The sequence below is a fragment of the Chinchilla lanigera genome, unplaced genomic scaffold, assembly GCF_000276665.1.
Source record: "Chinchilla lanigera isolate Chin_1 unplaced genomic scaffold, ChiLan1.0 scaffold00063, whole genome shotgun sequence".
Taxonomy (NCBI): Eukaryota; Metazoa; Chordata; class Mammalia; order Rodentia; family Chinchillidae; genus Chinchilla; species Chinchilla lanigera.
In genome coordinates this window covers 8,205,757-8,219,150 of record NW_004955464.1, presented here as the reverse complement: position 1 = coordinate 8,219,150, position 13,394 = coordinate 8,205,757, and the positions used below count along the sequence as shown (strand labels likewise).

The 13,394-nt window shown below is 36.4% G+C and overlaps 1 protein-coding gene across 1 annotated transcript in view; it reads right to left on the bottom strand.

The window, feature by feature from the left end:
- Faf1 (Fas (TNFRSF6) associated factor 1) overlaps positions 1-13,394 on the bottom strand; it is a gene marked incomplete at its 5' end in the record, with an annotated part of 440,455 nt that overhangs the window by 258,648 nt on the left and 168,413 nt on the right. Inside the window, 2 exon segments of the mRNA XM_005398612.2 lie at positions 569-660; positions 11,661-11,752. Of these exon segments, the coding sequence (XP_005398669.1) occupies positions 569-660; positions 11,661-11,752 (184 nt within the window).

The window sequence follows — 13,394 nt, the reverse complement described above, 5'->3', positions numbered from 1 at the left end:
AAAGAAAAGCTGCATAAAAACTTTATGTTACTGTTATTCCACAGAGCTCACTGAAATTTTCCCAGGAGAAATGCCTTCCTTAGCAATGAGAAGCTGGGGTTCCATTTGTTCTTTACCTTACCTCTAACTCTAACCCTTCCCCTCTAATCAAAGAGCCATTTTGAGTATTTTTAACGCACTACTAGCATTTTGCTAGACTGTCTTTGGGTAAGAAGATTCCACCATTAAAACAACAAATTAAGCCAGGCATGGTGGCACATTCCTGTAATCCCAGCACTCAGGAAGCTGAGGCAGGAGAACTGTTTTGAGTTTGAGGCCAGTTTGGGCTATATAAGCAACTTCAAAGCCAGTCTGCACTACATAGTGAGACCCTGTCTTGAAACAAACAAAAAAACCCACCGCAACAACAAATTATTCACAGCCAATAGTTTGAAAACTGATATACTTAATAGTTTCTTGTAAGTTAAGCCTTCCATGAGATTTTTATTTGATTTAATTTTGATGTTTATATACAGTTTAAAGCAACAAACTTTTCATTTCAGATTCCCAGAAAATACAAACACCTTACCCAGCATGACTAGATGACGAAGGTGGTGGCAAATCTGGTGTCAGAACATAAAGACTGTTGTTTTTTGGCAAGTGTAGCGATTTTAAGACCGTCTGAAAAATAAAAATAAAAAATTAATTTTTAATAGTTCTTGAAAAATTGGTAGATTTGTAGCTTCATTTTTCATTGTTTGGTAATTTCCTAACTGCAGAAGAATTTCCTAAATGCAGAAGAACTGCTGAATCCAAACAACCTTGCTTTACATATATATATTACAAATTAGTACAAATCTGAATATTAAAATACTATTTCTTTAGCTCAAGAAGAGATACAAGTAGACAGCACAATTGGGAATCACTAATTTCTTCACTGAAGAAGTGTATTCCAGGGAGTAACAGGTGCTTCATTCCAGAAGATTACAGTAAAATTTAGCAATACAAGTTTTTAGAAATCATTAGAGCTAGAAAACATCATAGAAAGAATGGCTAGCCAATTGTTTTTTATTGATGAGCAGCTGCAGCCTGAGAGGTTACATAACTTGGATAAGGTTTCCAGGAAGCTTTACTTTTACTCTAAATATCTTTAGTTCTGTTTATTGTAAACTACCCTGGGGTTACACCTGACTTTCCATTTGATAACTACACACAAATGTACTAAATTTCTTTGCCACAAAACTCATATACACTTCAAACTCCCAATCTGATAGGAAATACTTTCCCAAAGTACTTTTTCAGACAGCAATATATATTAGAAAAAAGATTTTACATCTTTATGTTATAATTCAGGAAATATACTTCTTCAATTGATTATTTTATTTTTTCATAATACTACAGATTAAGCCTAGGGCCTCACATTGACCTACATCCACAGCCTTTTTCTTCAGGGGAGGGGGTGCTCAGGGTCTCCCTAAATCATCCAGGCTGGGATTGAACAAAGAATCCTCCCATCTCAGGCTCAGAGTGCTGCGATTACAGGCATGTGCTGCCACACCCACCTTCAAGAGATATTTATTTACTTTTTGGTTTTTTGAGACAGGCTGGCCTCCAACTTACAGTGATCCTCCTGCTTCGGACTGCTCCAGCACTGGGATTACAGATATCTGCCACCACTCCAAGCTTGAAGCTTACATTTTAGTAAGAATAAGCAAAGTAAGTAACCTATGCAGTTGAATATTGTCAGTTTTTTTTTCTTCCATTTAAGGAGGAAGTAGGGTAAATGGGTAAAGAATATGACGTAGGGAAACTCTGTAACTTTAAAATGAGTTATCAGGGTAGGTCTCAAAGAATGTGACATTTGAGCAAAGACTTGAAGGGTAGGAAGGAAACAAAGCATGATAATATAGAGACAAAGATGATTTCAGGCAAAGGAAAAGAGTCAGTACAAAATGTTTAGGAACAAGAAAGGAACCCCATGTAAACAGACCCAGGGCCAGAGATATAGCTCAGTAGCATAAGCGCCTGCCTGGCAAGCGCAAGATCCTGAATTCAATTTCCAGTACCAAAAAAAAGAAAAAGAAAAAGAAAAAAAGCCATGTAAATAGACCCAAGTAAGTACTGGTAGGGAATGGGTGACAAAGGTAATAGCCATGGTGGTGACAGAAAATGTACTGAGGCATTAATGGTTTCTACTTTAACTCTAGACAAAGCTATTGGACTAACAAGATTGGATTCATGCTTCAAAAGGATCGCAATGACAGCACTATTGAAAATGGATGGGAAAGGGGTTAACAGAGGAAGTCAGGACACAGCAGGTCAATGAAATATACATAAAGCTGTGGTAGCTTAGGCCAGTAAACAGATAAAGAATACGAGTGTGATGGTTAATAGAAGTGGTATAAAGTAACTGAATTCTGGATAAATTTTGAAGATAGCACAGAACCATTTCCTGAAAAAGAAAAAAAATTATATATGGGAGAAAGGTATCAATAATCATCCTGAAGATTTTAGACATAATAGCTGGAAGGATGAAGCTGCCAACAACTGATACTGGACAGACTAGAGATGAAGACTTTCATTTTGGAAATGTTAAATGTGAAATGTTTATTAGACATTCAACTGGAGAAGATGAGTAAATAACAGGATACAGAAATCTGCAATTCAGGAAGCATGTTTAGAAAGGAGGTGTAAATAACAGATATGAAGTTTAGAGTGCATATAAATGACACTGAGAGACTTGAAACTAGACAAGATTACCACTAAATTTAGTAATGCAGTCAACAGTGATTTTAACAAGAACACTAGCACATTTCTGCTCTAATCGGGTCCCAAAGAAATAGGAAGGCAGGAACTGGAAATGACAAGTAAAACCCAACTCTTCAGGAGTTTTGTTATCCAGGGGTCTACAGAAATGGAATCATGCCCAGAAGGGGGTAGGGAATCAAAATTTTCCTCTCTCAAATGAAAGAAATAGCACTGTGTTTAAATGATAACAATCAGCAGATTGTTAAGTAAAGTAAATGTTGATGATATAGAACAGGGAAGAATTAGTATGAAGTCTCCGAAGAGGTAGAGGACATGCAGAACATAATCTAAAGCAAAAGTGATGTCTCATTTTAGGAGCTTGAGTAACACAAGAAAAAGTAGAATATGTGGGTAAAATGCAAAGAGAGATTTGGAGTTTGTGGAAATTCTTTTATGATTACCTTTGTCAGTGAAATCAAACAGGAAAGAACACAGTTATCAGGTAGAGAATAAAGAAGTGGGATTTTGAAAGTCTGAGGAGAGAATAACTATTTAGGAGAATACAGATAAACCAGAAAGATATACTATGACTACATAATAACAGTAAGAGGTTCTCTGAAGACAATGGTCATAAATTTAAAGATATACCAATCAGCATGATTTTGTCTTACTACATTCTGTTATAAGGTACAGAATAGACAGAGTTGGGATTAACTCAGATAAGGAAGTTAAAGATATACACAAGACAGTGATTATAGTAACAGGTGATGAAATTTAACCTACTGTAAGGCAAGGAGGATGTAATAAAGGTAATAATGACCATGAAAACAAGATAGAAACAATAAACTGGAGGTACGGCTTGGGCCCCAAAATTTTAGAATACTAATAAAAATGAGCCAAAAGATGAGAAGTTAAAAAAAAGAGAGAATGGGAATTTGTATTAAGATGAGCAATGTCATTATTAATAAATGATAAGACTATAGGTCTGATCTTTGGGAGTTACTGAAGTAATTAACAGGCTGAAGTACTGGAAGAATCACTTACAAAGATATTAAAATTATTAAGCAAGAGATCAATTGCAAACCAGGAAATACAAGGGAATTTAGGGAATGAGGGGCAATACTGGCATTAAGGGAATGAGGGGCAATACTGGCATTAAGTAGGTGATATAATCTTTTGACAATAAATTCAAAGCTGAAAGGATTTTAGAGAGGAAGGATAAATAGAGGTCTAAAAGCAGAAATGAGGATCGGTAAAGATATATATTTTGCCACTTATTCCAGTGACACAAGGGGTGCTGGGAAATAAATAAACTAACAGTAAGGAAGGTACAGAGAAACAATGTCCTTAGGAAGACTGATTTCAGTCAGTAAAAGATAGCAAAGTCCAAAGTTTGATGATAGAAGAAATTTTGCTAATGATGAATTACGTCAATAGGTAAAAGGTTAAAGGTACTGTAGAGGAAAAAGTATAAAGATGTACAGAGACTATAATGACTGAGTGAGGGGCAACCTGGAAACCCTGAACTACTTACACTGCTGGACAAATGAAATTAGTTCTGATTGAATCCAAGCAAATAATAATGGAAGACTAAAGGTGCTACAAAGGAAGGAACAGATGTTTGGAATCCTTCTTAACCCTGCAGATGCGGGTATGAACTACTAGGGAAAGGTGATCTTACTCAAACGGGGAATATGAGGAACTTACTACTTTTGACTCCTCTATGAAAGGGCCCATCCTACCCAGCACACAGTCTTACTTCAAGGGCATGGGCCTGGCTCTGAACTCCTATGTTACTTACATGTTAAATAAAAAGAAATACCATTAAAAGTTTTAGTACACTCCAATATTTTTTATTCTACTCTATTTCTTTCTCCTTTTATTTAAAATGCTGCCTACATCCTCTCTGGGATGGCAGGGCCTGCTAGAGGAGAGTGAGTCCCCGCTCTGTGCTTCCTCCACTGTTTCGGGGATGACTAGGTCTTTGGAAGGAATGTAAGGACACATGCCTTTGTCGAGTAGACTGACAGGAACCCCAAGACCCCACAGGACAACAACCAGGTCCCAGGTACATGGGTGAACACACGCCTCTGGAGGGCAGAGTAAATGGCAAGACTAGCAGTGTGGACGTGTGGAAGTGTCTGAAGCAGCAGTGAGGAGCCAGTGGTTGGACTCCAGAAAACTCCACCAGCAGAAGTCCAGGCCCAGGCCCCACATCCAGAGGCCAAGATCAGCTCCATACCCAACACATTTCTGGGATTAAATCTGGACACTATCACAGAACTGTAAACATCAGAGGTATTTTACTACTTTCTTTCTCCCTTGTTTGTCTGACTGGTTATCCCTCTTCTGTCTGGCTGGATCTCATCTTGTTTCCTTCTGTATTTGGTAGTTATATTTGTATTTGGAGGTTTTTTTTCCTATCCTTTTGTTCTCTCCTCTCTTTCATCTTCTTTTTCTTCTCTCCTGTTCATTTTCATTCTCTTTCATTTTTTTCCCTTCTTTTTTCGTTCTCTTCTATAGACCCATTTTCCCTCTTTCCTCAACTACTTCTCGAATTTAACTTTTTTTTTTGGTTTTTCTCTGGTACCGGGAACCGAACTCACGACCTTGCGCGTGCCAGACAGGCGCTTTTGCCGCTGAGCTAAATCCCCAGCCCCGAATTTAACCTTTCAAGAGAATAAACATTGTCTCTGCCCTTTCTGACTACTCCTTTGTATTCTATTTTATTCTTTCCCTCTCGTGTCCTCTAGCTTCCCCAAATTTGGGTGATCATCCTTTAATTTCCAGCCCTGACTCTACTATTTGATCTCACTTATAACTTTAGCCCATTCCATAACTATCTTAACCCCTCTGCACCCAACAAAAGGGTAAAATGACCTGATTAAGGGGAAAATCATCGCATACAAGTGCACAGTATATGTTTGATTTTGTTGTATCATTTTAGAGTTTACTCCCATGGTCAGAGGTAGTGGTTATCACAGATTATCAGTAGTTAAGCTGCACTTCAAACTGTTGTTGTTACTAACTGTACTACTTTAGCCAGGATGTCATACGTGTTATAAACACAGTTTTTCTCCCCTGTATGATAACACTGTCACTGTATGAGGTCATAATCACCACCACACCCAGTACCAAAGGATTGGGAGCTGAGCCAACTAGTAATCTTGCATCCTTTACAGATTCAGAAGCTATGGCCTTGGGATAGCTATAAGAAACCACCCATATCTAGAAGGCATTCCTAAAGAACAGACACCCTCTAGGGAAACCTAAATACTAGCGATAAAGGTATGTATCATAGTAAACTGGTAAGTATCAACACAGAAGACAAACTATAAAAGAGAAAATAGAAAATGACAAGACCCAGAAGCAAAATGCAATCCCAGGCCCCCAGCCCACCCAGGACAAGCCCAGAACTCAAGGAGATAGATGAAACTGCAACCAAAACACTGGAACTTTCTGAAATGATACCAACAGAAGTAAAAAAAAACAAGTGGAAAAGGCTATAGAGTGCTGGGGATTTAGCTCAGCGCCACAGCGCCTGCCTGGCAAGCACAAGGTCATGAGTTCGATTCCCGGTACTGGAAAAAAAAAAAAAAAAAAAAGAAAAGGCTGTAGAGAAAATAATCTCTCAATTATAGAAAGAAAGGATGCTTAAAACCAAAGATATTAGAGAAGACACAGATAAACGAATAGATGAGCTTAGAAAAATGATAGAAACAAATAATTCCCAGCACAGGAAAGAAATGGAATCCAGGAAACAGACCCAAACAGAAATCCAAGAGATTAAAACCTCCACTGAAAATACATGCAACAGGTTGAATAAAAGAGAGGACATGATTTCAGATCTTGAACACAGAATGAAATTGAAATTGTAATTAAAAACTCACCACCAAAAAAAGCCCAGGTCATGATGGATTCACTGGTGAATTCTTCAAGAAATTAGAGAAGATCTAATGCCAATACTCTTCAAACTCTTTAGTAAAACTGAAAGAGAAGCAATATCCCTGACTCTTGCCTGGAGGCAAGTATTAATCTGATACCCAAACCAGAGAAACATACAACCAAAAAAGAGAACTACAGGCCAACGTCCTAATCAGCACAGATGCACAAATCTTCAATGAGATACTAGCAAACAGAATTCAACAAATCATCAAGATTATGTACCATGACCAGGTGGGATTTATCCTAGGAATGCAGGGATGGTTCAACATAGGCAAATCAATAAATGTAATCAACATATCAACAGAGCCAGAGACAAAAATCACATGATCATCTCAATAGATGCAGAAAAAACTTTTGATAAAATCCACCACTCAGTCATGATAAAAACCCTACAGAAAATTAGAATAGATGGACTTTACCTCAATCTGATTAAAACCCACCTATGACAAACAGACATCATACTAAATGGAGAAAAAAGGGAAAGCTTTCAATCTAAAATCAGGAACAAGGGAAGGATCTCCACTATCACCACTTCTTTTCAACATAGTTCTGGCAATACTAGCCAGAGCAATTAGACAAGAGAGAGAAAAAAAAAACTACGGATAGGAAAGGAAGAAGTGAAATTATCATTATTCACAGATCACATGATACTCTACATAGAAGACCCCAAAAACTCCATCAAAAGACTCTTAGAGTTAATAACCAAATTTAGTTGCATGGCTGGATACAAAGTCAATACTCAAAAATTAATAGCATTCTTGTACACCAATTTATTGAGAAAGAAATTAGGTAAACCATACCCTTCACAATAGCATCCAGAAATAAAATAGCTAGGGATCAATTTAACAAAGGAAGTAAAAGATTTATATATTAAAAATTACAGTACTCTGCAAAAGGAAATTGAAGCAGCTATCAGAAAATGGAAACATATTCCTTCTTCATGGATAGGAAGAACTAACATAGTGAAAATGGCTATATTTCCAAAATTGTTTTACAGATTTAATGCAATCAATCCCAATCAAAATACCATTAGCATACCTCACAGATCTTGAGAAAATATGCCTTAAATTCATCTGGAACCAGAAGAGACCTAGACTAGCAAGAGCAATCCTCGGCAACAAAGACAAGTCAGGAGGCATCACAATTCCTGACTTGAAATTATAGTATAAAGCTACAGTGATAAAATCACCATGGTACTAGTAAAAAAATAGACCTGAGGACCAGTGAAACAGATTAGAAGATGTGGACACAACTACAAACACACTCAGCCACCTTATCTTTGACAAAAGGGCCAAACATACTCACTGGAAGAAAGTCTCTTCAATAAATGGTGCTGGAAAAACTGGCTCTCCACATGCTGAAGACTAAAACCAGACCCATGTCTATTACCATGCACTAAACTCAAGTCAAAATGGATCAAAGATTTAAATATTAAAGCAGAAACACTAAAGATCAGAATTCTGAAGACATAGGGGTAGGCACAGTCTTCATGAACAAAATCCAAACTGCACAAGGAAACACATCAAAGAATCAATGATCGGGATCTCATCTTACTAAAAAGGTTTTGTACTTCAAAAGAAATCACCAATAGAGTAAAAAGACAACCCACAGAGTGGGAAAACATGTTAGCTAACTGTCCATCAGACAAAGGACTTCTATCTAGAACATATAAAGAATTGGAAAAACTCAGACCCGCCCCCTCCAAATTCAAAGACCCAATCCAAAAATGGGCATCTGAGACAAATGCACACTTCTCAGATGAAGAAACACAAATGGCAAATAAATACATGAAAAAATGTTCAACATCATTGGTCATTCGAGAGATGCAAATTAAAACAACACTGAGATTCCATCTCACCCCAGTAAGGATGGCTACCATCAAGAAATCAACCAACAAATGCTAGAGGGGCTGAGGGTGAAAAGGAACCCTTCTTCACTGTTGGTGGCAATGTAGACTTGTACAACCACTTTAGAAATCAGTCTGGAGATTCTTTTAAAAATTAGGATTAGAGGTCCCATCTAACCCCGCTATTCCCCTTCTGGGTTTTTTCTCAGAAGAATTGAAAACATCTTATCACAGTGATATATGTGCACCCTTGTTTATAGCAGCACAATTTGTCATAGCAAAATCTGGAAACAACCCAAATGTCCATCAACTGAGGAACAGATAGAAAAAAAAGATGTAGTATTTCTATACAATGGAGTATTACTCAGCTATAAAAAAAGATAAACTTGAGGCTTTTATAGGTGAATAGATGCAACTCGAAACCATACTCATAAGTGAAAGAAATCAGATCCTCATGTGTAAACACTGTATTGAATCCCTAGTGTAAGAATCTGAAAGCGTAAATAAAATCTGAAAGGTACAATAGATATTGTGAGAGGGAAAGAAACTGCTCAATAGGAAAGAACAACTGGGATAAGGGAAAGGAGAAAAGAAAGAAGGAAGAGAAAGGAAAAAAATATATATATGTACATACACAGAAGATAATTAAGATAATTGTACTACTAATTTCTATTGGTTTATTGAAAAGAACAGTTAATGTTTAATTGTTTGATCAGTCTTGCATACCTGTATCTAACAATCTGAGCAACTACTCTGAAGATAACAATAAGTAATACAACAATCACTGTTGATTTCCTATCACCTTATTTTGAAATTCTGTATCATTTTTATAGTTTTTGGGTTGTTTTTTGTCTTTGTTTTTGTTATTTTGTTTTTGTTCTTTTCTCTTTAAAATAAAAAAAGGCTGCCTATAAACAAATGAGTTAACTTCATAATTTCATAACAGCATCTATCAGATTAAAGATGTAAAAAGCTTGAGCCTATTAAAAGACTTTTAAGGGGCTGGGGATTTAGCTCAGTGGCAAAAGCGCCTGCCTGGCAAGCGCAAGGTCGTGAGTTCGGTTCCCGGTACCGGAGAAAAACCACACACAAAAAAAAAAAAAGACTTTTAAACAAGATACATCACAGCAGGTAAAGGTAAAAAAAGAATCAAGGTGATATTGTGGAAGTAAGAAGAGAGTGAATAATATAATGCTCTTCAAACTATGGTAAGTACTATGAATTTTACTTAAAATGCAATTAAAACCTGTATTTTAACAATAGACCAATATAATTCAATTTGTGATTTTCAAAGATTGTTCTGGCTGCTATGTGGAGAATGCACTGGAAGAATCTATGAAAGAAAGCTGAGAAAACAGTGATGAAGTCATTATATTGACCCAGGCAAGATAGATCAATGGCCTAAAATAGACAATTACAATAAAAATACTGAAAAGAGGCTAATTGAGATATATTTTGGAAACAGAATCTGTAGAGCTTACCAAAGAATTAGGTGTAATGAGAAACAGGATTATGTCATCATCTTTTGATTTAGTATAGACTACTGAGTACTTATGGAAGAAGATCACCAATGGGGAAGCAGAGAAAGGAAAACTAACAGTTCCATTTAAAGCATGTCAAGTGAGATGACAATAAGATATGCAAGTATAAAAGTTAATTACTAATTTGGATGTGTGAATGAAGAGAAGCACAAGCTGGATACATAAATTCGGGAGCAATCAGAACATTAATGACATAGAAATGGGAGAAATCACCTGGGGAAAAGAGTACATAGAAATAACTGAAAGTATTATTTGTAACAAAGACTACGTTTAAATTCTGGAATACACTGCTTAAAAAACACATTCAAAATGATAGCCTTGGCAGGAACAGTGGCACATGCCTGTAATACAAGGTACTTGGGAGGCTGAGGTAAGAGGCAGGAGGGTCACACATTGGAGGTTAGCTGGGCAACACAGCAAGAGTCTATCTCAAAACACAAACCAAAAAAAAAAAAAAGACAAGGTTGATTTTCTCTTCACAAATGACTGAAAATGCCATGGAACGCTGGTTCATACCTACAGGTTTCTCAATAAAAGAATGAATAACTAAAGTAGCTGTGTAAATGCTTTCACTTTGAGGTTTTACATTCAGTTTGCTAACCACTAATATAGCACATCAATAATGTGTATCTAAACTTACAAATGTCTCACCTACCTGAAATTCCAGGTAATAGCTTACTGCAATACTCATTACATTTCCCTTCATCAATGGAACTCACATATAAGTACGATTTATAAGTATAATGTCTACCAAAAGCCATTCACAAAAAACTGACTCAAAATTTAAAGATTATGTTTGTACATAGTGGTAGAAATATTACTGACTGAATAAAACTGAGAAAAGATTCAGTAATTATTTCCACCTCAGATATATAAAACTTTATAGAGTTAATTCATTTCTATCCCTCCTTCTCCACTATCTCTGTTGAAAAAAAAGAAAAAGGCCAGGGATATAGCTCAGTGGCACAATGCCTGCCTGGCAAGCATGAGGTCATGAGTTTAATTCTTAGAACAAAGAAAAAGTATGTGAAATATTTTATACCTGGTAATGCTAGTAGGTCCCTAAGCATAACGACCACCTAAACACTGCAACACTCTGCAGATTATTAGAAGTATAATTTATTCCATATACCTGCCACTATCCAAGTAAACAAATATTCTTACCATTTAAACTTTCCAAGATTTAAAAGTTTTCTATTATTACCTTTGTTCCATAATCAATACTGGGCATAAATGTACACACTGTATGATTTTTTTTCAGGTCAGTATAAAACTGCTCAGTAAATTATTATTCCAGGAAACTCACTGATACTCAAGAGGTTTAAGAAAAAGCCAAATGCTCTCAAAAAAGTACCAAACATCTATAAAATAGTTAGAAATAGGGAAAACATCAAATATAGTGCTTCTACTTACTCATCTATTTCATTTAAAACTATTATTGGTTTAGCATGAAAATGCTTTAGCTTGAGAAACATTGTAGGTAAACTATTATCAAATATATTTCTGACATACTTAATATTAGTTAAAACCAATTTTTATACACCATTTTGTCAACTATATAACTTAGTTTTCTCTTATTTCTAGGCAATTAAGAAACTCACACTGTCTTCCACATCTCCAGTCTTCCAGCCTTTTAACAGCATTTTAGACACAGGTATCTGAAGTTCATTTTCTAGGATTTGTTTAATTTCTCCTGTATAAATAAGAAGAGACCAAATATTATTAACAAAATAATACAGTCAACATTTGTTATATCAGGACCAGCATTAACATCTGACATACAGTGTACTATCACTGACAGTTGCCTGTGGAACAATTAAGTCAGTAGTTCAAACCTCAAATCTCCTTGATCAAACATGCTGCCTCTCTAAAGAACTCAGGCTTCAATATTAATTATGATAGAAGAGCGCACAATGAAGTAGTTAATTTTTCTTAAAGCATAGAGATTGCCCTGGTAATGGAAACTGAACACAGGGCCTGCACCTGCTAGGCAAGTGCTCTACCACTGAGCTACATCCGAAACCCTGAAATAATTTTTTGAAAAGAAACAGATATCGGAAACCAACCAACTGACAATACATACTCCAGTAGGAAGGAGTAGCAGGTAAAGTATAAAACCTGAGGATTACAGAATAGGGAAAGCAGGTTTTATGATGAAACTATAGGTTGAAATTTTATTTTGAAGAAATCAAATAACTTGTCTGTTCTCATTTCTGCATCTATAAAATGGAGAATAATATTATTCATCATACCTACCCAAAGAGTATGAGAATAAAAGGAGACAACATATTTTAAAATAACTGAAAAAGCCAATATATATTATCTGGAAGACAATTTAAAATGTGAAGAGAAATGCAACAAGACAGGGGAAAAATCTATATTGGGTCAAATAGCCAGACAAAGCTTTGTGAGAGAACTGAAAATTAAACCTAACTTTAAGTACAGCTGGACTGTGCAGGATAAATCAAAATGGACAATAATACTTGTATCTTTGGTGAATAAATCCCTTCATTTCTCTTGGGTAAATACCTAGGGGAAAAAGAGCCAGTATATATGATTATAATGTTATTACCTGCTAATTCTAACATCTTTGTCAATTTTTGTTTGGTTCTGCTTGTCTCTTCCTCTCCTATTTATGCATTTGTGCACAGCTGATACATATTTTTTAAATGAAAGCCTAACAGTGAATTTTGTTTTTCTGGATGCTGGACACTTTTGTATTCCTCGAGAATATATACAAATATACAAAGAATATAAATATTCTTGCTTTGTTCTTCACATTGAGCTACATCCCCAGCCCTTTGTTTAAAAAAAAAAAAATTGAGACAAGACTTTGCTTAAATTGCCAGGGATGGGCTAAAATTTGTGATCTTCCTGCCTCAGCCTCCAAGAATACTGAGATTATGACAGAGGGGAGTAAAGGGTATAGCGCCACTGCCCTCATGGTGACCTCCTCAGCATGGAGTTTAGATGCTTAACTGCTGCTTAACTGCTCTACCCACTCTCTGTAACTTTCCAGAGACAAATCACCAAGGTGCTGCTTAGCCATTTGCCACACCCCTTAGGTGTGCTGTCTAGACTCAACCAGAAGGAAAATACACCTAACTGGGGCAGCCCGTAGTCCACCAAGGTACAGGTGCTAAAGAGAGCATGATGCAAAGTAGTATAAGTTTTGCAGGCAGGTGCACAGTCCAAAACCCTCAGAAGAGGCTGAATGCCCACCCTGCATAGCACAGAGGTCACCAAGCCAAGACCAGCAAGAAGGACTCCTGTCTACCACTCAGTTGCATGCCATACTTATGGGTGCTCAGATGAAGTATAATGAATAAGCAGAC